Source organism: Haliotis asinina, chromosome 3 (genome assembly GCF_037392515.1).
Source record: "Haliotis asinina isolate JCU_RB_2024 chromosome 3, JCU_Hal_asi_v2, whole genome shotgun sequence".
Classification (NCBI taxonomy): domain Eukaryota; kingdom Metazoa; phylum Mollusca; class Gastropoda; order Lepetellida; family Haliotidae; genus Haliotis; species Haliotis asinina.
This window is the reverse complement of record NC_090282.1, coordinates 28,553,383-28,578,107: the sequence shown is the minus strand read 5'-3', so window position 1 is coordinate 28,578,107 and position 24,725 is coordinate 28,553,383. Positions and strand designations below refer to the sequence as shown.

Sequence of the window (24,725 nt, the reverse complement as noted above, 5' to 3'; positions counted from 1 at the left end):
GGGTGTCCATCTCGGAAATCTGTATAATATAAAATGGGAAAAAGTTTGAAGTTTTCTTAATATGATCAGTTGTGTACTAGTGAGTTTAGTTTTATGCCGCATTCAGCAATATTCCAGCTATATGGCGGCGATCTGTAAATAGTCGAGTTTGGACCAGACAATACTGTGATCAACAGCATGAGCATCGATCTGCACAAATGGCATGCGTAAACTGAGTCATAGAGATTGACCACCCGATCCCGTTAGTCGCCTCTTACGAGAGGCATGGGCTATAAATATTCTAACTCGGACCTTCACGGGTAGATGTGTATCGGAAAAAAGAGGCAAACACATATACTACAACATAGGTTTGAATGCCTATATCTCTGGAATATTGATAAAAGCGGCGTAAAACCCAGCTCACTCACCCTGATAAATCAACGTTGCCAGCTTTATGCCTGAGGAAGGCCAGGTTTTACAAGTACTGATAATTTAAGAATCCTAGTCAGTCCGAATCTGGAGATTCCAGCCCACGATCATATCGACTTGTGGGACCATAGAAAACAGTGCCGTACTAGGACGCAGGACACCGGACCATAGTGAATGAGTGAGTGAGTTTAGTTTTACGCCGCACTCAGCAGTATTACAGCTATATGGCGGCGGTCTGTAAATAATCGAGTCTGGACCAGACAATCCAGTGATCAACAACATGAGCATCGATCTGCGCAATTGGGAACCGATGACATGTGTCAACCAAGTCAGCGAGTCTGACCACCCGATCCCGTTAGCTGAGTCGTCTTTTATGGCAAGCATGGGTTGCTGAAGGCCTAGTCTACCCCGGGACCTTCACGGGTCCCGGACCATAGACAGGGAGTGGACAGGTGTATCAGGGGTCACCCTGACCCCCCAATAAGCTTCCTCATGTAAAGAGATATACTTTCATGTTGTTTATCACATATATGCTGAATTTTATTGTGCAACTGAATTTACAAAAAATCAACTTTTCTTTGTGTTTTGCTTTTCCATGATAACATCCATTAAAGGTATGTAGGAATAAATTGGTCCAGAATAGGGCAAAACTCCATTTATCTGTATTTCAGTAAAAGAGTCAGGGACTACACAAAGTGAGTATTGTTTTATGCTGCTTTTAGCAACATTCCGGTAGTAGCCCAGAAATGGACTCACACAGTACTCATGTGGGGAATCGAAATAGGTCTTCAGCCTCCCTACCAACCCTCCACACACAGAACAGCCACCTGTCCCACAAAGCAGTAGTCCTTAGGCCTGTAGGCCCTTGATACTTGAAAGGGTTCATGACATGAGATCACCTGACGACACAAAACCACATAGCACCACAAGGGGTGTGGCGGCTTATACTTGTCAGACTCATGGTTGTCAAAGGTGCTAGTCAACAGATGCTATTGCACTATTTAGCATTCATGAGAACTGACTCGAACTCAATCTATCCTTGTTGTATCCTTTAAATAAGGAATGCCACAATGGGTAACCATCTGTGTCTCAGCTGGAGTGAGTGAGTGAGTGAGTGAGCGAGCGAGCGAGTGTGCGTTTTAGCAATAATCCAGCAATATCATGGGGATGGGGTCTCTGGCATGATGAGTGAAGGTTTTAGCCACAAGGCTACCCCACTGCCTCTCTATGGGCAGACACTCTTTCCTCTGCTCAATGGTTTCTATGACATGAGATTATGTGACTCAGTGACTGTTCTAGAACACCTGGATCTCCTCCTGAAACTTGGTGAAGTCACACTGAAACATACTGGATCTCTGAAATAGGTGACATAAACTCAAATAGGAAATGTCCATTTTATCCTTTTTATTTATGCAAGTGGTAGCGCAACACATTAATAAATATTTGTTTCAAATATACACGTAAATTCTGTAGACAATCTGTAAAAGCGTTTTTTCATTCCACTTAACATACTGACAGAAAAAATAGTGTTGAGTCCCAATATCTCTATAAAGTAACTACCAGTCACTATTTTGACATCAACTTAAAAGATGGAAGCTAGAGACAGTACAGACAAAAACTTCAAAATTCAGTATTCTGAAAAGTGTGTGACAATCCTGCATCACATGGGAATCATTGTCACTATCCCTCCTTTAACAGGGTCAAACATATCTGCTTCTGTGTATTCTTGAGATTTTGAAACAATGAGAATTTTCCATCAAAATAAACATTATGAAAAAATTCTTATTTGTCCTTCATACCAAACTGTTTACTACTGCAGTGAAAAAGCCCTAAACCAGCTGATCCTAAGTATGCCTTTCTTAAGACTGACATACAGCACAATGTCAAAGATGAAATGGCGCCAGCGCCATTATAATATGAGAGAATTTGTATTGGAACCAGAAATCCACTCAGTTTTCATAGTTTCTTACAGATATCATGCAGGGATCAGAGGCGTATCCAGGATTTGGGAGAAGGGGGGTGCACATACATCATGAAGTCCAAAGGTTAGGGTGAAATGCACCCTGACACCACACTCTGGATGTGCCTCTGCAAGGACGACTATTAACAAACCAGTACCACTGCCATCAGACATGAAGGAGGGAAGCAATGTTATAACCACCTACCAAATTACTGGAGCTACAGTAATACAAAACCCCAAAATACTAAATATCAAAATGTAAAGTTATATCTATTGTTCAAAATTAACGTGTCATCTGTACAACTTGCACTAGCAGGACAAAAATACATACATACATGAAACAAGTTTACTCTGTTTTAGGCTGAACAAATCACAAGAAATAACTTGTGACTATATGAACTGTGTGGACTTAAACCTTTGCATTTGACAGGGTCAAGCGTACATAACTCTTTGTAGAATCACAAAATGGCATTAATAATAGTACAGAGACTTTGTACTCGGCAAAGAATGGGGTCCAGCGATTGGATGAATCATGTCATACCAGGCATATCTATCAATCACATCATGTAACTAAACAAAGCTCCTGCAACCATCAAATAAACATGCAATATACAATCTTTTTGTTCATTTCATCTTTAATGCAGAGCAAAACCCAGTTTATCACAGGAAATTACTTTGTTAAGGAATACAAAGACATAGGGGCATATTTTGTTTAACTCAGGAAAATGGAACTCTTCATTTTCATGGTCTTTCATGGCACCGTAGACTAGAGAGTCTTTTTGTATTGATTTTAGCTCTTGAATTTTCTCTCATCCCTATTTTTGTATATTTGCCCAGGCAGGTTATACATAAAGGCAGCTATGCCAGACAATGATTGCAACAAATTCAGGAATGGTCACTACAGTAATACTGTCCAGGATTGGATGGTTCGGTTGGATGGTTACCATAGTTACCACACAGAACAGGATGTGTAAAATGAGTAGTCCATCAAGGATGATATTGCAGAAGCTTTACCTTTGGCAAACCTTAGTATCGTTGATAGCTACTAACATGACAAATGCTGTGAGGGTTGACTAGAAACAAAAACAGATCATAAACGGCAGTGATAAACTAGATGCTGTGTACGTAAGTTTCAATGTTGTCCAGTACAAGTTGTCGGACTCTTGGCATGCATGCTGGATACGACCAACACTACATGTATGTAAGGAAGAGATCTGGACACTGTTACACAAAGCTCTCTTAACTTTTCTTGAAGCATCTGTACCTCCTATACTGCAACATGGGAAGTTTCAAGATTTTAGGCACATAAGGGCTTTGAGAAACAGAGCTCTGATACTTGTTTATAGTCAAGGACCTGATACTGGTATGTAGTTGGACAGGCACTGCACATGCTATGCAAAGGAAGGAAAGTTTCAGAAAGAGTTCAAATTTCATCCATGTAAAACAGTGTACATTGAATTCATTTGTCCATGAAATGCTGTGTATCACATTGAAGCCTACAGCTTTGTAACATTGAAGAGTATTTATGCATAAGTGATTGCAAAACTTAACAAAATCAGTGAAACAAAAGACGTTTGTCCATTCTCAACATCAGAGAGTAAAGCTACATTCTACAGAGACAAATATAGAATGTTGGTGAACAGACACAGAGATCATTATTGATCCAGTGATGACACGATCATGTGCAATCATCACAGTGCACGATAAATATTTTGGCTTCCATAGGGAGACAGTGAAACACTGGGGCTGTAACCATCACCTCTGTGGCAATACAACAAGCAGACTGATTATGTCAGCAGTCACAACACATGCAACAATCGAAGGTACCGACCCACAAAACATTTGTAAAGCTACAACCTATCCTACTTAATCATAGGCTTACGAATGTCATATATCTACGAATGTTTTGTGGATGGGTCCTATGTCTGTTTTCCAAAATCAATGAAAATATTTCAAAACATAACCAAAGCATACTGTTTAAACAGTTTTCCATTACACTAACAATGACGAGGGCATGTAATGCTTTTCACAAATCACCATGAAATTGTATTTCACAAATCAATTGCATACCGTGTAATATATGATCAGTAAATCCGGTATCGTGGGCATTATTTCAATGAGGCACAATAACTTGTGGCACTGAGTCTTGTGAATGGTTGCAGCCCTAGAATACATGTATGTGTGTTCTATGTGTAGAAGATAATCTCGGGAATCTGTCCATCTTCAACAGATGTGCCGTTGTTGTTGCCAGCTGCATATGTGAACTGGAAGGTAACTTTCCCACTGGATACCGATTCATGGGTCACCTTGCGTAATCCTTTGGACCCATAGTATGAGTCTGGACCCTAGAAAGAAGAATATTAGATGAAATTTAAACAAATTTTTGCCATTAACACACTAAAGAAGAAAGAAATATTTATAGGATATTTACTTTTTTTTGGGGGGGGTAACATATAGGATGCTTGAAATGACTGGTGTCTGGATTATCAACCAATGCAGACTGTTAAAATATCGAAGACATAGGGTGCAATGTTTTATGAAATATTGTGTTTATGCTAGTTTGAAAAACGATCAAAGTGTTCTCGTGACCTAAAAAATAAGGCCAAGATCACCCAAATCAACTGGGTCGGCAAAATCCCCTAATGTAAGTGGTCGCCAAATTTGAAGACATTGGGTACAACAGTCCATGAGATATCATGTTAACACAAGTTTGAAAAATGGTGAAAGTGTCATGGTGACCTTGAAAATAAGGTCATGGTCACCAAAATTATTGATGTCTTTGTAATCCCTTAACGTAGGCTGTCACCAAATCTGAAGACACTGGGTACAACTGTTCATGAGATATTGCGTGAACAAGAATCGAGATGGATGGATGTACAGATGCTCCTGAATACATCGTCCCCGATTCCACGATGTGGCGGGGTACGAACATAAAGAAAACACAAACCAAAAATGTAAAGTTTACTGAAATCCCTTTATGACCACTGTCACAAATACTGTAAAAACCCACCAGAATGATGCTTGTTGTTGAGGAGGTCTTGTAGGGAAGTGACAACCTAATACTGTTGGCCAAAACCACTGTCCTGGGGCAGTGTTGTTTGCTTGTGTGTTTACCCTGATGTAGTTCTTACCTTGAGTGTAGCACAGGCTATATAGCTTGAGTTGGGCAGGATCTCAACCGGCTCTTTGAACATCACCCTGAATGTGGATGTGGATCCGTCACACTGAAAGCTGGTGTCATTGGACCCCATCACCTTGCTTGTGTCGGTGTGGATAATCTGTCACAACAATGGTGGGGGTTAACAGGGACAACATCAACATATTAGTCAATAATTGTTGTTCTGGCCCCAATTTCTCGAAACAAACTTTAGTCTCAGCTTTGACTTAAGTTTGAGTTTCTACTCAAATTTCAGTAAACATAAGACAATTCATTTCCCAGAATGAACTGAAACCAATATTAACCTCAAATACAGTACACAATTTCAGTTTGGTGGATAGATTAAGTATGTGTGGATTTTTCTATGTAAAAAATACAGTTGAGTTAAAATTCAGCTGTTTCATTTTGTCAAACTCAGTTTGAAATTTGAGTAAAAACTTAAAGTTTGTTTCAAGAAATCGGGGCCGAGCTGAAAGGAAATAGCATACTTGAATAAATTCAAAACATCCAAACCTTCAAAGCCTCAGGTATTTTTCTAAAACCAGCCTTGAGTGCATGTAGTCCCACATATCCCTTCAGTATGAACATAAAAACCCCAAACCCACATAAACTAAGATATTAAACCATACAACTGCCTGTTTTTGCTCCACCCACGAATGTGGACAAATTTCAAATTCACAGAAAAATTAAACATGCAGCTCTAACGCCAACCCCTCTCAGGCTGCTCTCACTTTACAGTCATATTCACACCTAATATCTCTGGTGGGTAAGTGTGTGAAAAAAGCAATCTTGATGGAAAGTTCACGTGAAATCTCCAAGTTATTATCACCATTCTTATACTGAATAATTGATGCAACTACAACAAGCAGACAAATAAGGACAGTTACCTGAATGTTGACATTGTATTCTGTTGGTCCATGAATACTGCCATACAACCCGAACCCAACAACAAATATACGTCTGTTCACCATAAATCTGAAAAATATCAGTGCAAGTTTATGGTTGAGAAGATCTAATTGAGAAAATGATATGAGTGATGCCATATACCATTTTTACTGATTGAGTATATTGAACTAACACATTGAAAAAAAAAAGGCTCATCACAAGTTACTTTGATTCCATCGATCTTACAAACTCAAAGGAAGCTTTCTAGACTTATGTAAAATGATCTATTACCGTATCCGATCACTTGTTCCACTGTAGCCCCATCTTGATTCAATCTGACAGAAGCGAGACACAACTTGTTCCTTGCCTGTCAAGCAGCAGCGTGGCACATCCAGGAAGCTGATAGATGGTTTGGGATTGACTGTGAAGTAGAGGAAGAGCTCCACCACTTCACGATCTTCTAGAATCCCGCTCTGGGCAGCTCCCATTGCAAACTCCTCTACAGTCATGAGTGGGAAGCGGATCAGCCTCAAGGACCTGCTGAGGACTCGTCTCTGGTTCTGGGGACTTGGAGGCTGATTTAGTCTGGCACATTCAGCTTCTGCCCAGCGGCACACCGACGAAAACAATTTGCATTCCCTTATCCCCAACGTGTCTCTCTCCAGCACCACACATAGCGTGTCATGATCAATGTCGGTAAACCCATCAGCTGACAGAGCTTCCGTTGTGTTCTTGTCAATTGTTTCGAGACACAAAGCTGCAAGCTGTGGCTCGTCGAAAAGCCGAGCCTGGGTGAGCAACATAAATGCATTGTCACTACTCAAGTTTCTTTTAAGAAAGTCCACACAAGCTCTTTCCAAAGCAGGTACAGCATACTTCTTAGCTGTATATAATGTTGTCATGACAGTTTCAGGGTCAATCTGAACTTCATCAGAGTACAAGAATTTCAGCAAAGCCAGAAAAGCAGAAGGTTCAACATCTGGGATTTCAATTACACTGTCAGAGGTTGCCATTCCACCATTGAAGAGGGCATCAAATACAGCACTTCCAACTGACAAAACAAACTTATGAGCTGGAATAGTCTGAACATTTGGCGGCTTTCCTACTAGGAAGCGAATATCAGACATAACGTCTTTGTTGAATAAGAAAGCCAGCCTTTCCTTCACTGAAGGCTTGGTGGCCTGCCAGTTATAAGGGACTGAAGATTGATTCTGAGGCTGAGGAGAAGCAACTGTTGAAGAGACAGGAAGGGGCAGAGGTGGAGGCGAAGATTCCTGTAAGACAGACTTCAAAGCATTGGCACTACGTACATTGGAAGTATCACTTAATGCGCTTGTGATGGACAGGCTGACACCACTTTCCCTGTTTGCTATAGATGCAGGGTGGGGAGGTATCACTGCTGGGCTTGTGTTAGAGGCAGCAGAGGCAGCTGATGTCCCCGATGCTGACGGTGATGCTGGAGGTCCTCCAGGTGTGGTTTCCTGAGGTTGATGGGCAGGAGATGAGTGTGGGGCTGTGGGTGTCTGGTTGGCGGTGGCCTGGCTGCTGGATGCTCCCTGGTTCAGAGAGGGCTGGTTCTTGGCAGCCGCCTTCACCCTCTCAGCATCCATACTGTTTGAACCCCTGAAATGAAAGGAGTCCTGTGAAAACATCAACCTGGAATTTTACCATGACACGTTACTCTTAGGCCAAATGTCGAGATAGCTGCAAAATCAGGTAATACCAGGGCTGCATATATAGAGCATACAAGAGTAATGTATGCTTAAAAGTCAATGACAATAATCAATAAAATTTCAGATGTATCATGTACACATGTAAATACCTGTGTATGTCGAACATATATAAAGTTTATTAGCTGAAAACCACATCATTGGGTCGCTCATACAAAAATGTCACTACTCCTTCCGAATTCTCAGGCAATCTGAGGTGTAAGTACACCTACACCCTGTAATATGACTCCCCCAGCCTTATTATCCATACTGCATGTCTTGACCTTGACATCAGTGCTGTCAACCTCCACTAGTCAATGTGGTCAATATTCATGCAGTTGATCTATGTACATGTGGACGATGTTTCAAAAGTGGGGTTTGTTGTAAGCTGATACACTCTCTGGCTAGTTTCATATCAACAAGAATTTTCAAAAGGGGAGAGGTGTCATGCTAGTAACTACTGGACGATACTTTAACTGCTGCTGAGAGATCCTCAGAGAAAGGACTTTTCCTAAGAGGAAGGAGACATGCAATCCGAATGGCTTCAGACTGTGGAACCATGGTTACCAGAATAATCCAATTTTCATAACAATTGGCTCTCAGATCTCCAACAGTATTCAATGGTGCAACACACAATAACACTTGGCAAAATGATTTACATAACAGATTTAGACATTACAACAGATACCCATGAAAATATGTGCCCTAATATATTGCATGTGCTTTTTGAACTGAATAAAAAAAACCGTCTGCATAATTTTTTTACAACTTTGTATCCACTATTTTGTTATATCCTGTTACAGACATGTTATATAAAAGGGTTGAACGAATCCATTATGAAGTGAATATGATACGTTGAAAACCAAAAGTCCACTGTGTTCTGTAAGCTGATTGGCTGAAAAACATGATCAAATGGTATTTGATTTCCGGAAACTGCAAGACTGTTCGCTGCATAGTGACACGCAGAAACATCGCAAACAAATGTTTTGTTGTGCTATCAACAGTTTTGATATCATTCAAATACTGTGATGTAAAGTCAGAATGACGTCACAAATGAGCAGCTCCAGATGCTATCATGGGAACCAGCTGAAATGGCCAGCTGATCACACTTCACTGCTTGATGCAAACAAGTGCAGACAGTTAAACCCTTTGGTTTACCTTTTTGTTTAGAATGTCGATAAACATCATGTGTTGGCCAATTTCTGGGTGGTATTGAGTATTTGAAGCACGGGAATACAATTCAAATGAAATATTTCTGTGCTTCAAATACTCAATAACACACAGAAATGGGTCAACCCATGATGTTTATCTCCTAATTTCACAAATACTGATTTTGGATAAGAAATGCAGTAACATGCCACCAGTTGATGTATTATTCAGTATATCCATCAACGCAGTTACAAAATATGTTATTTGATATGTTTTAACAATGCTGACAGTATAAGTTTAATATGACAATGAATAACAACCACATTACTATCACATGAAATATATAAGATAACAGACTCTTTCCTGAATGACTTGTATGTTTTTGAAGAATAATACTCAGATTCAAGTAAAACATATGTACTCCTTCTTAAAAAGAATTAATGAATATTTGATTCTAATGGTCCTGAAGGTTGAACAGAATTCATGTTGGGATGTGTTTTGTGTCTTTGCAATATTGCTTTTGAACACAGGAAACAGTTGCTAGTTTCATAATCTCATTAGATCACTTCAGCTTGTCAGTTACGTAATTTACCCTAACATGGAAAGCACACAATGCTCTACGCAGACACCTGGATAATCCTGACTGTGTATTACAGAATATCTGGTGATATTGTGCACTTAAGTCTCTAGTTATTGGCATCATCATTATCAATACAGGAAAATTTTTATGGATAGCAACTTATTGAGTTTATTTTCACGACGTTTCGGGGAATATCCTAGCCCCCTCATCAGGTTGAGCTGAACTGAACAGTAAGGCTAACTGTTAACTCTGCCCATGACCTCACAATGCTTATGACGTCACAATGCTATGACAACATGATACCAGTAGCTAACAGGAATGCATTAATCAGGCATCAATCAGGCAGAATCAACCCCGTCTTGAATTGCTATGCCAACTTCTAAATGCCTTCGAAGAATCGTCATCATTATCATTGTAAATTTACATAGTTAACGTGATCGTGATCATGTACATAAGGATTTGATTTGTTTTCATTTGTTTGTTTTCTAATCCTGCACATTGCAATATTCCTCTGTATGGTGGTTGTATGTAAATAATTGTGTCTTCACCACACAACACAGTGATCAACATTATGAGCATCAATCTACACAAACAAGATAAAAGAGTATGTGTCCACTAAGTCAGTAAGCCTGACCACCCCATACTGTTTGTCGCCTTTTACAACACAAAGACCAGTTCTAACCTGCATCTTCATAGGTATGATAAGCATTTCATAAAAGGAAAGTATTCATTGCTTCTCAACAGGTCATTTCTATAATGAAGCAAACAGGAATATATACAACATGTTCAATGGCTGACATATAGGAAGACAAAACTGAACAAGCTGAAGAGGAACTTGCCTCATTACCAGCTTATATTTTCTTTTTCACAATTTCATATTAGTACAGATTTTAGTCATTGTAGGATCAAAATATTTTTCCGATTTTTCTTACTGAGGAAGTATTTTAAAGATGATTACAATTGTAACTGGGACATATGAATTTATGTAGTTTGGTAATGAAATGGTTTTATATTTTCAAACAAAGGAATAATAGCATGTGCAAAGGTTAACATATCTGAGGCATAAACATGACCCATGTACTATTAATAATACTCTTCCTTTATAACTATGACAACCACACCAAACTGCCAAATGTGTTTAGTGGTGAAACAGATGTCTGACTAGTTCATAAAATACTGTAAATCATTAAATTTTTACGAGCATGTTATTTTTGTGAAAACTTGAGCTCGCAATAATATCATGATGCAATTTGTTGGTAGAAAGCAAAGAATAATCAGCAAACAACAGCTTCGCTTTATTATTCAACATTTCATATAATTAACAACAAATCTAGACAATACATATATTAAGCAATGACAACAATGCGAAGAATGACTAATTACTAGCATTACTTGTACTCATGTGTCACATGTCAAACAATGGATTCCTGAACAAAAGTCACTCAATCAGTACGTATGACAGTCCAGACAGGCGCCAATAACGCAACACACATTTCTTAGAGACTGAAAGGCCGACCATCAAGCGGGCGTGGATAGGTTTCATGATACTTATCTGGAGATCAACAGCTTCGCTGACACTGACCAAACTGGTCCTGCCCATTTATTAGTCATTCCATTTAATTTAATCACTTTGAACTGTTTTCAGCTTACCTGGCCTATGCAGCAAGTGTTGTTTTTAGGAAAACATCACTGATTGGATATATGCGGAAGTACTCCACTGAATGGTGTTCAAGATTAGTGGCAAACTTTAATATGTGATTGGATTTACTTCAGATAAAACTTTCAGATGCAAGTAAGCTTTGAAACTGTCAAACTAAACTATGTTTTGAGAATTAGGCAAGTCGCAAAAATATCGTGATGTAAAAATGTCTGTTGGTTGCCACTCGCAAAAATATCATGACGCAAAAAATTTGTGATTTACAGTACCTAGATATCCTACAGCATGTTCACTGCAATTTCTCAATCAACACAAAACTTATAACAGAAGATGAGCAGATATCAGCAACATTGTTGGCATATAAATAATCAATAACTGGACTGGGTGATTGTTTAGGTTTGTTGTTGAACGCTGCACCCAGCAATATTCCAACTATATGACAGCGGTTTGTAAATAATTGCATCTGGACCAGACAATTCAGTGATTAACATCATCATTGATCTACACACTGTGATATGATGACATGTCAATGAAGTCTCTGAGCCTGACCACCCAATCCTGTTAGTCTCCTCTTACAAGCATGGGTTGCTGACGACCTGGACCTTTACGTGTCACTGAGTCATCATCATCATCATATTTGATGTTTTACACACTATGCTACAACTGGACTCTTGGAATTTGGCTGGTGCAACTGGGTTCTTGTCATAGGTTGCACCTGGTGCATGTAGGATGGCACCTTTGAATTCAGCCCTGCATATTCTCTTGGAAATATTAAGACCATGTAATTGTTACCTACTGTTTCTTGATTACAACATGTAATGTGTGACCTGTATTTTGAAAAAATGTGCAAATAAAAAAATAAATAAAAAACAATGTGCAAACATTGTCAATGTGAAAAAAAACCCCAAATACAAAGTGAGATCTAGAAATAATAGAGAAGTGAACATAACTACGACACTGCATATAACCATGTGCCTGAGACTCACATAATCAAAGGCTAAAACTAGTACATACAATTTGAGTTGCTTTTACAGCACATGAAACTACCAAAGTATCCATGACAAAATCTGATTCTGTGGAATAATCAACATTTGTTGCATTGTCAAATGTACTAAAATGTGTACATGCCATCCTTTCTAACAATGCAGCACTTTAGCAACACAAACATATATGTTAGAAAGACTGAAATGGAACACATCTGCCTTTGGATAAAATTGCAGTAACCCTTCACTTCAATTCGAATATATAATGTGTTGTTTTTATGACTTCAAGTTTTGTGGGCAAGGGTCATTGCAATAAATCAGTCAATAGACATGGATCCTATTAAGAAAGATATATCTGTGTATTCTTACAAAATTATTTCTAACCATCATCAATATCCTCCTGGTCATGACACTGAAACCATCTCAGTTTTAAAATGCACAAGCCACCCATGTCTTACAAGGAAGATATATAAGCCGCCAATATGTTGAAGGGTGGCAATATTCTGACTGTTATCATGGTTATACGTCTGGCAGTTACTGCTTTAAATAGCCTGCACGATTCACCAGGTGCAAATTAGTGCTGTAGGCCTAACGATAAAATTTTGAAACTGCAAGAAAGAGTCATCCAGACTGCAACACTCTTGAAACTGAATTCTTGTTGGCCTTAAAATACATCAAGTGAAAAATACCAGTGTTCAAATTTATGGGGTTCCAAGTTCCTTGAGGGTACCTGTGATACTCTTGGAATCTTTCCATATTCAGTAAGTATCCCTGAAAGTTAGAGTGAGAAAAGTTCTAAATGGTACCACACCACTTTCTGCTAAGGTGGGGGTAGACAAGAAATCCCAATACTTTTAACCAAAATCCAGTGATAATTAATTGTAAAACTTCATCTGACCTAAGATGTCTTAACTACAATTATACACTCCAAAACTGCAAAGATTTCAGACACATACAGACAGTCACTCAGGAACAGACAGGATTCAGCAGCTTGAACTGAGGTAAATACTCTACCCTGAACTACAGTATTCATGACATGATGTATACCTGGCACAGATTAGATACATTACTTTTCAAGACACACATTCACATATAAAATGATTTACCTTCTATTTATTTACGAGTCTAGACTCTGTGTTTCACCCTGTCCGCCAAGAACAAACTTTGTTGCACTTGTTCAGGAAATGTTTGTTTTCGTGAAGACTCGAGACAAGTGACTAACATGTGAAACGAGGAAATGTTTCTGGACTAATACGTAATGTATCACGTGTTATGTCTCTCCAGTAGGTTTTAAATTATATAAGGTAGGGATATGCATACAAAGAAATGCAATTATTACCACTATTTCCCCCAAATTTGAACAGCTTTGTTGCTCACCCAGGATCCCTGAAGAAAGGGTCTGTCAATTGGAAAGGTCAAGGTCAATGTGTCTAACGATTCATAAATAGAATAATATAATAATTTGTCCATATGATTACCGTAGAATGTAAACAATTAAAAGATGTAATCACTATGTTATTATTTTGAAATAAATATTCAAAAAGTAATCATTATTTCTGTTTTTATATTGATAGTACTTGTATTAGAACTACGTTGGTTTACAACTAATATCTCCATTTTTGACATCATGCCGTTTATTCACAATGCTCATAATGCCTTAGAAGGAAATATTATATATTCTTTACTATAATTTGTTGTCAGATCTCATAAATTGCAAAGCTTTGATACGTTCACACAAGTTCACGGATTAATACAGATCGTTTGTTATCGGCAGCTATTATGCCTTCCCGGAAGTATTATGGACGCATGTGCAACCGAATGCGGAAGTAAACATGATCGTGTTGCTCAACAAATAGAAAGTAGTGTATGAGAAGGATTTGGACATCAGGGATCACGATGTCTACCAACAATAGACTGGAAAAATTTAAGCAAGACTGTGTTGAAGTTATTTCTATGTGCGAAAATTATAAGTGGTCATTTTCAGGTAGGTTGTATGTAATAACTGAAGCCTTGTAAGCCAAACCGGTGGACAGATGAACCATGCAAATGTAACGCCCATGCTGGCCCGGCTGTCATACTGACAAAGCGTATACTGTACGTTTGTAGCAGTGATCTCTCTTATTATCTAGCAAACTAGCATTTACACTGACCATATAGTTAAAGTTGTACTTTAAGTTATACAAATACAAATAAACCCTGGTAAGGCCATTAATGACGTTCTGGGAAAACCAGATTCCCGTCAGTCGGTAGTGTCTTGATAATGACATTAATGATTACTATGTCGTTTTCCAGGTAATGTAATTTGATTATCGAGAAAAGCTTTGAAACCGAAAGAACAGCACTTGGCAGTTTATTCTTATTACACAAATTATGCAATACTTGTAGCATGGCGTGGAGTTATCCCACAGATGACATCCTTACCTGCTTACCTTGTATGCTTGCTGACGAGTTTAACCTCTTTGGTCATGTGGACGAGGCGTCCGACTTCGGATTGGAAGGTCCATCGTTCATTATGAAACCATAAAATACCTGCCTAGACATAATTTTTCACTTTTGTTTACTAGTATATGACAAAAAAATGAATAAACTACAGTTAAAGCATTGAATGTTTACATCAGCACAATGTGCACACAAATGATGAAGTCACATTCTATGATCTAGTTCTGTGTGTAGGCCTGTCCAAAATCTATTAATACATCTAAGAATTAGATAGTCAAGAGTATTACAAAGAACAGAAACTGAAGATATTACATGTTATCCTGTTTTGAAATAAATTCAAACCTATCACACCTTGTTTGAAAAAGGTTGCTTGGGCAAGTTTTATAACAAGGCAAATAATAGAACCAGAAATTTACACAGTGGAGTGATTTTATAAATTTACCCCCAAAGGCACCAAGACTGCAGTTTCAGATAAATCCCTGCTTATAAGCAGCTTTTTTAGCCCTGTAGTTACCATGGTTATATTGACTATCTGTATGCAAAACCTTTTTTCCCTTCGATCATTCTGCATTTTCTTAAAGTCTTATTTAAATCTTGTAGCGATTAGATATCCATGTTCAGCATTTAGAAACCTGAAAGTGCATATTGTTTAAAAACAAGATGCATACAATGGAGAATATATAAAATCACGCACAGAACATTCTGATGTTTAGTTTGTACAGTTATTGAAATCCTATCTTTAGCGTATTGCATCTTATCCTGTAGAAATTGTGGCTGTCTGAAGACAAAATTGAAACATGGGGGTGAGCTTGGGGATTGGGAAAATGTTTTTTATGGATTTCTTTATGTATGTACTTTACTGCTGTACACTGCTGAACATCACATATGCTCTAGTCACACCAGCATGAGTGTTACACTTGTATGCTTTATTTATTGTAAGCATCTGCACAGTTTTAACAACATGTCTGATGTCTTTGTTTGAATGGGCAGTGGCATGTTCTCATGGTTAAAGTGTCTGTACTATGCATTGAAGACCTGGGTTCAGTTCCTTGCATGGGTAGTGTGTGAAACCTTTTTCTGGTCTCCACTGCTGTGATATTTCTGTTTGAAATCCTGAACTAATCAGATTTTCTATCATAACAAGTATGTTTCAGTTTGGTAACTTTACATAACATCTTACCACATCTAAATCATATAGCTGAAAAAATACATTGAACTTATTCTGTGGCATTCCATTGGCTGTTCTTGCAATTTATTTTTTAGCCAAATCTTTTTAGACCGTGAAACCCTATGTGAGTTGAGATGATGAAAACCTCTCATACAGATTATGCTTCAAATTAATTACATACATTCCTGTATGTGATTCACTGACAACCTACACCATACAACATGCAATAAAGGCATTGGGTAGCTGATCTTGGTTCATGTAAGAACTGCAAAGAACATAGTAACATTTCTATCAGAGACATTCAGCAAGTCATGAGATGGTATTCAGTACCATTAACTACCATAGATAGAGAAAGATAACAATATACCTGAATATTTTGATTGGCCCGTACAAGATCTTCATGAGCTTTTCAGTGCTTGCTCCAGTTGGCATAGTTAGTGCGCAGTTGTTGACAGTGCTGACCCCAAGTTTAGGTTTATACAAGGAAAATGAAACTGTTATTGGCTGCCAAGTTCATCCTATTTTGAAAACATTTCCTGTCCATATTTCCTTTAAAGTTATAATCCTTTATGCAAAGTGAAGGTTTAATGTATGACTGTGCTTACGTTGGTATTAAAGTAGTATAGGGAATGGGGGTTTTAAAACACTTTCAAGAAATGTCTCTACAAAGCCTTATTTACTAAATAAGGCTTTGGTTGGGGCCTTAGCTCTTGCTACTATTACCCCTACTACAAAAAAGTTGGCGGTAATTACTGTGCCTTGGTAGGAGGTAACACTGTGCCGTACGGTACGATCAATAATTCTTCTCTTACAAAACCCCTACCCGGCCCATCCCTCAAGTAGTATAAGTTAGGTTCGTCGGCTTTTATATCCACTTTATCTATGTTGTAAGTTTTGACTGACCATATAGGATCGGTGGCTCGCTTACGGCTATCGCCCTCGTGTTCCCCTATGTCATGTTTATATCGATGAAACAGTTTAACGTGAACCGCCTACGATCTCTTTGGTATTCATAATAAAGGCTTGCTGGGCTTTTTGTATTCCCTGTGCTATGTACTTTTTTTTCTCATCCTCGCTGATAGCAGACTTACGAGACTTGGACCGAATATCTTGTTTCATTCCGTTATATTTTGTGAGTTCAGAGAGGATTGAACGAAACTCCTCTTCTGAGATCTTACTGTCAGAGAGTGCCGTGGAAATACGCTCACTCACTGTGTTGAGCTTTGCTTCGGCCAGAACCCTGATCTCGTCGTGTTTCAATGCCTTACGATGCAGTCTGCGTGATACTAACTTAAGCGCCAACCCTACCAACCCTGTCACCCCAGCTGTTATTTCAAAACCTAGCACTATAGGTGCGGCCACGATGGTAGCCAACAACCCAACGCCTGCCGCCCCTAGTCCCATGCTGGTTGCAATAAGGGTAGTGTCAGCCCCGTCCACGATATTGAAAGCTCTATTATACTTTTTACATAGTGCTTTCCGCGTGTCACGGTCTTGTTCTAGTTGACGTTTCACATCACATAACTGCCTCAAGCGGAACCCATCTACGGTTTCCAGCGTCTTCGCTACTTCCTCTACGACTGGGTACAGACCCATCCTATAATGTATATTTTGAAAAATATTTTAATTGGGTTTCAGTTAATATTTCACGAATGAATTTGAAGCCTACAAGGGATAGATTATAACTAATGCTAAGAGGTGAGAGGTCAATAGACTTTTCTGTTGTAATAAAAACCCCAGGGAGGCTTATTAAGCGGTTTATAGGACCCGTGGTATCCCGTTGTATAACAATACGGCAATATTGACCTACGTGTTCGTCAAACCAGTGTACTACCACCCCGGGTAAAATTTGTTGTCCTTTCGAGGAGTTTTCATTGTCAAAATACATAAAGAAGACTTCTATGATGATTGTGAAGGAGTAGGATGTTCTATCAAGAACACTCTGGATATAAAGATTACTGTTAAATGTTAATTTATGATCTACTGTTCCAGTACTTAACAAAATTTTTTCTTCCCTAAAATCTATCATAGTTACTTTATTCACGTTATTCTCCGTAATGAAATCCCCGGGCCAGATACCGTTATTCCTAATCTTAGAGATGTACCCCCACTTTTCTTCTTTTAATGTGATATAAGGTGAGGCGATTGTTAAGTTGAGCAGCCATTCAGGCTCTTTTAAATCTAATAACGACACCCGTCTGTACACGTTGTCTTTGAAGTGCAGGATATATAATTCATCTTCCTCACCAGGCTGGTCGAATCCCTCCGTGTCTCCTAGGTCGTTAAGTGTAGTGTTGGGATGATGACTGGTCATTATTATATTATTACGATATAATTTCCAACTGGTTTTCTGATAATAATTCAGGGGTTAACTTCATACCCATGAAGTGTATGTTGTCAGGCAGGAAGATATTGATTAGTGATATCTTGTTTTCCACGATCACGTTGACCCCCTGCAGACTGGTGTTGGAGCCGACACCCACCCGCACGTAAACGTTGCAAACTTGATACTGGTGTCGTTTCACCCACCCGAGTTTGATCCCCTTCACGATCTCGACCTCATTCACCGATGGTTCCCCTAGGTAGACTTTGATGATCAATGTTGAGTTTGCCGGTAGACTCTCTAGTATCTTGACCACGCCTTCGAATTCAGACACCAACTGCAATTTCACGTTTTGCATGGCTGGTTTACTCGATAGCATGTGGGCTGCTATAGTGTTGACTGGGCTGACGACTATGCTACGCCTCTGAGTTGGGACGTAAGCCACGAGTAGGGTTCCATTGTTCACGACTTTGTTTAGGTGGTTGTCTTTGTTATCAGTAAACACGTAGGGAGAGACGAGTCTAATATTGATAAACCAGTCGTTCTCGGGTAACAACACCCACTTGTCATCTTCGGTGAAGACGAGCATATATGGTTTGTTTTTGACGACGGTAGTGCTCTCAACATCGTCTAAGTCGAACAGTTTACCACCGAACGATGGGTATATTACCCAATTATTATCACCGGTGTTGACAAGGGTGTACTTAGTGTTTACTGTTGCTCTTGTGGTATCTACTATATCACTTAGGGCTCCACCGGAGGGGATTTCAACGCGTTTGTAAATGTTGTTTTTCAGTTGCAAGGCGTACGATTTACCATCTACTCCGGGAGCGTCGAAACCGCGTGTGTCTCCGAGGTCGGAGATCCCGATATTAACGCATTTTTTCACTCCGGGCCCTTGTGCGCTGGTCATGTTACATGAAGTGTTAAGCTGAGGTATCCTATATTTACAGGATTATGATTTATATCTAACACCGATATTGTCAGCTCAGGTATGTTGCCCTGGGTTAATCTCTTATACTGCCGTGGTGAAAACGACTCGGTTCTACCGTCGTTGAATTTCTCAGTTTTCACCGGGACTGCTCTCAGTATAGTGGAAGGGTGACCTCCTTGAATGTTGTACGTTGTGCTCACCTGATCGAGATGAATGTACAGCTCTCGGTACGGTACTAGGTCGGGTAACTTCGTGCCTGTGACGGTTGTTGTTGGTTTTATCTCGTCAGGAGACATACCGAGTATCCTCGCTAATGGTCGGCCGAGCCTCAAGGAGGTTCTTCCGTTGTTGATTAACACCACTGTGCCGTTTGAGTCGTTTATCTTGAGTTCGGCTCCCATGGGTTTGAAGACCTCGTCGTTTAGAGAGCACACACTGTAGTAGCCGTCAGTTATCTGGCTGCGAGTTCCACTGACGAACAGCTTATTGTTGCTGATATTGATGTTAGTCCATTGCGGTAGGTAGGTGATATCGCAGAGTGCGACTTCGAGTTGACCTGACGTGTTATCGATCGCGTGCGTCAGCTGAACGGCCTCACCGCTCGTTATTCCTGGAAGTGTTATGTACATGTTAGAGTATATATACTCATTATATAATAGTTTTAAAATGTATTCCCCTGGTGTGTTTTACCCTAAACTGGATGTAGATTTCTCCCCCATGAAGATCGTGGTTGCTCCTGGGTTGTATTTCAATGCCCAGCTTTTAGATGTGTTCGATAAGTATAAGCTTTCGGTGACTAACATTGAGGCAGTCCACGCTTGGTTCAACAACCCTATGCAGTTCTGGCAGAATCAATTCAACTTTGCCGTGTGGTTCGCTACAACGGGGTGTGGTGTGGCATTGGCTGACTCTCAGCGTGAACCGCTGAGTCAGTCTGTATTCAAGTTCCACGTGTACTACCAGGTCAGACGTATCCTTAAAGAGATCAGTGCCCCCCTCCCACAGGACAAAGCGTGGGACGCAACAAACAACCCGTACGATAGACGGGCCTACGAACGTATTTGCAATGAATTCGAAATAGACCCGAAGACGGATTGGCGTTTGCTGGGGCCGAACCACGGGTTGGGTATTCCTTCTGATGGCGTGCGATCAGTGAAAGAACTCAGTGATCTTGTACTGAAACAAGGTAAACTACGCCCGGACTTTGCTTTGTCGAGTAATGAATGGAGGGATGATCGTATGAACTTTAAAGGTGGTGTTGCTTTCTCAGTCCAGAAAGTGGAGCAGTCAACCGCAGACGGGTGGAAAATGTTCATGCTGGACACATCGAAAGGATTCACTCGTGCTGGTACAATACGCTTGAACGACTCAATTCGAACGTACGTGTGGGCGCTGTTGGGTGCGCAGTCGCAAACGCGTTCCAACATCATTGGTAAGGGAACTGCTTACGACGCTCAGAAACAGTTCGTTGCCAACGTTGAGGATGCCATTAATTCTCCAGTTGATCTCCCGCGGGCTATCGACCGTTACCAAAAAGTGTTAGAACACGCCAGATCGAAAGTCAATTACGTGTTCGGTGTGGGGTTGTACATGGCTCCGAGTGATATGCAACTGAGAGTAAAAAAAGTGGTGGGTTATAACAACGAAATAGTCATAGCCACGAAGGATCAAAAGTTGGGTATCAACCCCGATATTAACACCACCTATATCCCACACATCCCACCACGTGAAAAGGGTATAGTGGCGCCACCTCCGGAGCCTAAAGTTCATGTGGGGGTACCCCCTCATATTCAGGCCTCCAATCACATCGATAATAAAACAGCCCTAGTGGTTGGTGGGGTAACTTTGGGACTTATTTGGTTAAAGATTTCTTAGCCGCTACGTACACCAGACCCGCCACGGCGACGATGGCTGCCCACAGGTTTTGACTGAGCCACATGGCAGTTTTAGACAGAGCGCTCAACAACCACGAGACGATGCTACCCAGGATGCCGGGAAGGGCTTCGGCGGCTTTACCAGCCAGTTTAGCTAGGCCTTCCCCGAGTTTTTTAATCCAGTCTTTAACACCACCACCGCCACTTGGAGTTCCGCCGCCGGCAGGTCCCACAGGGGTACCCCCTGTCAGTGACACCACCAGGGTTGATATAATGAAACCCAATGCAGTCAGAATGCTGGCGATGGTGATCCCTTGCTCCCGGAACAATATCCGAATCCTGTTGGCTAAAGTTGTATCCTCATTCAGTATTCTATCGATTGTTTCCCGAATACGACTGATCTGGGATCGAAGCTGTTCACGATTCGAGGAAGCGGCTTCCAATCGTGTACGTCTCTCGTCTTCTAAATCGCGTAGTCGTTCATTGATACGACGCTTCATATCATCGTTTTCAGTTTCGTTGAGTTTGGTTTTTTCCCTAGCGATGTGCTCGTCGATTTCGTTCAGTTTCCCCATATTGTTCACGAGTTCTCCACGCACGCGTTTCACGGCTTCGTCTAAGCCGCGCAGTTCCCTTACCGGAAAGTCAAACCCCGGTAACGGTTTGTCCCAGTAGGTGCTCAACAGTTTTTCTATGCTGTCTGAGGCTTCTGTAGCACGCTGTGGTGTCATTTCATCTCTAGTGGTGAGGTGGGATCTGGTAGCTTGCAGATCTTCTTTAACGGCCTTAGGTATTGTACCAACGTAATCATGCATGTTTAGATGTTCACGGATAAATTCGACACCATGGCGTCTGGCTAGAGTTGACAAGGCCAGTGGTTTTTTATTGCGCTTGTTAACGAGGTCAACCCCTGGGTCAGACTTAAGGCGTAGAACACCCTTTGTATCAATAAAAAAATTATCAAGGTATCGGCCCTGTGGATCAACGTAGTATTTATCACTTCTTAAACTTTCGTAATAATCATCTACCGTTGTTGCCAAAAGTTCTTGGTTCAATGATGAACTAGTAAATGAGGTCTCCTGCTCATCATCGAATGCCTGGGCACTAGCGCCCGGTATCTCCGTCATATCTATGTCTTCATCCATTAGTATTTAAATATATTTTATTTATATATAACAATGTACGGCAGAAAATTAGATCCTTTCAGAAGATTGAGAGAGCCATTAGGAGCCAGAGCCGTGCGCCAGTCGGTGACCATCACCAACAATCCCAGCAAGATAGACCAGAATCAAACTCTGCTGGTTAGATTTCCAAACCTTGGTGAGAATGACCTCATTGTACCAGGCACTGTTCGACTGGCGTTCAATATCACGTTGACCTCCGACAACGACAAACGCGAGCTAGTGCGGAACGTGGGTCGAGCTATCATCAAGAAAACGACCGTCAAGATCAGCGGTAACGAGGTGCTGAGTATCGACGACAGCGACGTGTTTCACTGCTACGGGGATCTCTGGAAAAGCGAGGGAGAACGAGTCAATGATGTGTACCAGGGTATCAGCAAATCAACCCGGTCGCGCATAGGGTATGCCTTCACGCAAGACCAGCTAGACAAGCTATCGGACGGTGAAAAGGCCATCGCTCGAGCATACGGGAATCGATTCTGCGTGCCGCTCGACTTCGAGTTGCTCACGGGACACGCGCCATTTTACCAGGCCGCGCTGGGTGATAGGCTCGAATACGAGCTCACGTTTAACGACTATAGCAAAGTAGTGCGTACGCCGAACGGTGATGAGGCCAGTTATACCATAGACAACATCTCTCTGGAGTTCGACATGGTCACTAGCCCGGAGCTGGCCAGGCAGGTTCGAAGCCGGTACTCTGGGAAGATGGCTATCCTATACGATCGCGTACTGAGACATAGATCAATCGTGCGAGATAAGAGCGACACCGTGTGGAATATCAACCTGAACGTGCCGGCGCGATCGATGAAAGGTATCCTGGTCGTCCCCGTGGAGGATTACGATCCATTCCGGAGGGACAGCGAGAAGTTTTTCAACCCCGAGATTGAAAAGGTGGAAGTGACCATCGAGGGCGTGCCCAACCAGCTGTTCAGTCATGGTATGAGACCACACCAGCAGTGGGATGAGATAAAAAAGCTACCAGTGGGGGATTACATAACAAAGGACCTGGACCTAAGCTCTGTGCAGATCGGTGAATACCTGACCACCAAGTACGCCCTATGGTTGGACATGCGATCCACGGATGATGATAAACTGCACGGTAGCGGGCGTCGTATAGATAACGGCAGCGAAGGGATAACCATCCAGATTACTAAGAAGGCTCAAACCGCTGGTAAGTTGAAATTATATCTGTACGTAATTATGGACGCGCAACTTAATATAGACAATGGGAGATTCGTGCAAGCCATCTACTGATGGGGGGTACCCCCCCACACCCCCCAACAATAAACTGCCCCACCTCCCCACTGACCCACACTGCGCTATAGTGTGCGGGCAGACTGGCTGTGGGAAGACCGTTTTCGTGTTGGATATGTTAGAGGGTTACTACAAGGATGTGTTCGATAACATCGTTATCATATGCCCTACTCTGAGCATGAATAAATCGTACGCGCGACCTTGGGTGATGACGGACCCGGACGTACACAAAATCGACCCTGGAACACGCCTGCAGGACTGGTTGAAAGCTCTTCACGAGAAATTTAAAGGGGAACCGACGCTGTTTATACTGGACGACTGCAGCGCTAATCGCGAGATAACAAAAAAGAGAGACATGCTATCGTACCTGGCCTTCTCCGGCCGGCATGCAAATCACAGCGTCTGGGTGCTAACGCAGAAGTTCAACTCGGTGTTGAAAGACCTCAGGGAGCAGACGCGATGGGTGGCCTTATTTCACTGCAAGGACAGGGATTCGTTCGAGGAGTGTTTGAGAGAGAACGATGTGATGAGTAAATTAGAACGGGAACGGGTGAAGAAACAGCTCGCTGAAACTAAACACACTAAGCTCGTTCTAAAGACCGACCAACCAGTAGCATATATAGTATGCTAAGCAAAGCTAAGCAAAGCTAAGCTAAAGCTAAGCAAAGCTAAGCAAAGCTAAGCAAAGCTATGATATTTGAAGTATTTATCGTGTGCAACTTAACCTTCATTTCTCTGTGTTTTGTCTGCATCGGGTATTATATAGTTAAAACTAAATCTTACTTGTTATATTATAAGATGGAGTGTGAGGAATTGCTTGAACAGTTGGTACCTGGGGGTACGGCAGGCCCCACTGATGACAAGCGAGAGAAACTGGTGGCGTTGGCTGTTGGAGGCAAAGCCAAACATTACTTTGGAGACTACACCCCGGATAAAATTCACAAAATGTCAGCCGAAGAAATCGATAAGCTATACGCTAGATACGAGTCCCGGCTCGGAGCAGAAATGACAAAGACAATAGGATCGGCTATGACCCAGATATACACCGGTATTGTATCACACTT

General features: G+C 41.0%; 2 protein-coding genes across 3 annotated transcripts in view; one reads left to right on the top strand and one right to left on the bottom strand.

The window, feature by feature from the left end:
• Positions 1 to 1,797: 1,797 nt before the first annotated feature.
• On the bottom strand, positions 1,798 to 13,916 carry LOC137277781 (BTB/POZ domain-containing protein 1-like). 2 transcript variants are annotated; one of them, XM_067809708.1, is made up of 5 exons: positions 13,828 to 13,916; positions 6,702 to 8,033; positions 6,413 to 6,500; positions 5,500 to 5,646; positions 1,798 to 4,713 (listed from the first exon to the last, which is right to left on the bottom strand). In XM_067809708.1, the coding sequence occupies exons 2-5, from the start codon at positions 8,018 to 8,020 to the stop codon at positions 4,555 to 4,557; spliced, it is 1,713 nt and encodes a 570-aa protein (XP_067665809.1). In that variant the 5' UTR covers positions 8,021 to 8,033; positions 13,828 to 13,916; the 3' UTR covers positions 1,798 to 4,554. The 2 variants fall into 2 exon arrangements, with proteins under 2 accessions (XP_067665809.1, XP_067665810.1); XM_067809709.1 differs by having other exon boundaries at positions 13,866 to 13,916.
• Positions 13,917 to 14,280: 364 nt separating this feature from the next.
• Positions 14,281 to 24,725, top strand: part of LOC137277780 (protein mono-ADP-ribosyltransferase PARP6-like) — a 58,995-nt gene continuing 48,550 nt past the window's right edge. Inside the window, exon 1 of the mRNA XM_067809707.1 lies at positions 14,281 to 14,472. Within this exon, the coding sequence (XP_067665808.1) occupies positions 14,355 to 14,472 (118 nt within the window). The 5' untranslated portion in view covers positions 14,281 to 14,354. The remainder of the gene's footprint in view (positions 14,473 to 24,725) is intronic.

What these genes read in the sequence shown, in the direction of transcription:
- LOC137277781 (XM_067809708.1), bottom strand. Translation starts at nt 8,020, where the DNA reads ATGGATGCTGAGAGGGTGAAGGCGGCTGCCAAGAACCAGCCCTCTCTG. An exon ending in AATACAATGTCAACATTCAG is followed by an intron (nt 5,647 to 6,412) that starts GTAACTGTCCTT and finishes TTGTTGTGACAG; the next exon opens with ATTATCCACACCGACACAAG. An exon ending in TAGCCTGTGCTACACTCAAG is followed by an intron (nt 4,714 to 5,499) that starts GTAAGAACTACA and finishes TCTTCTTTCTAG; the next exon opens with GGTCCAGACTCATACTATGG.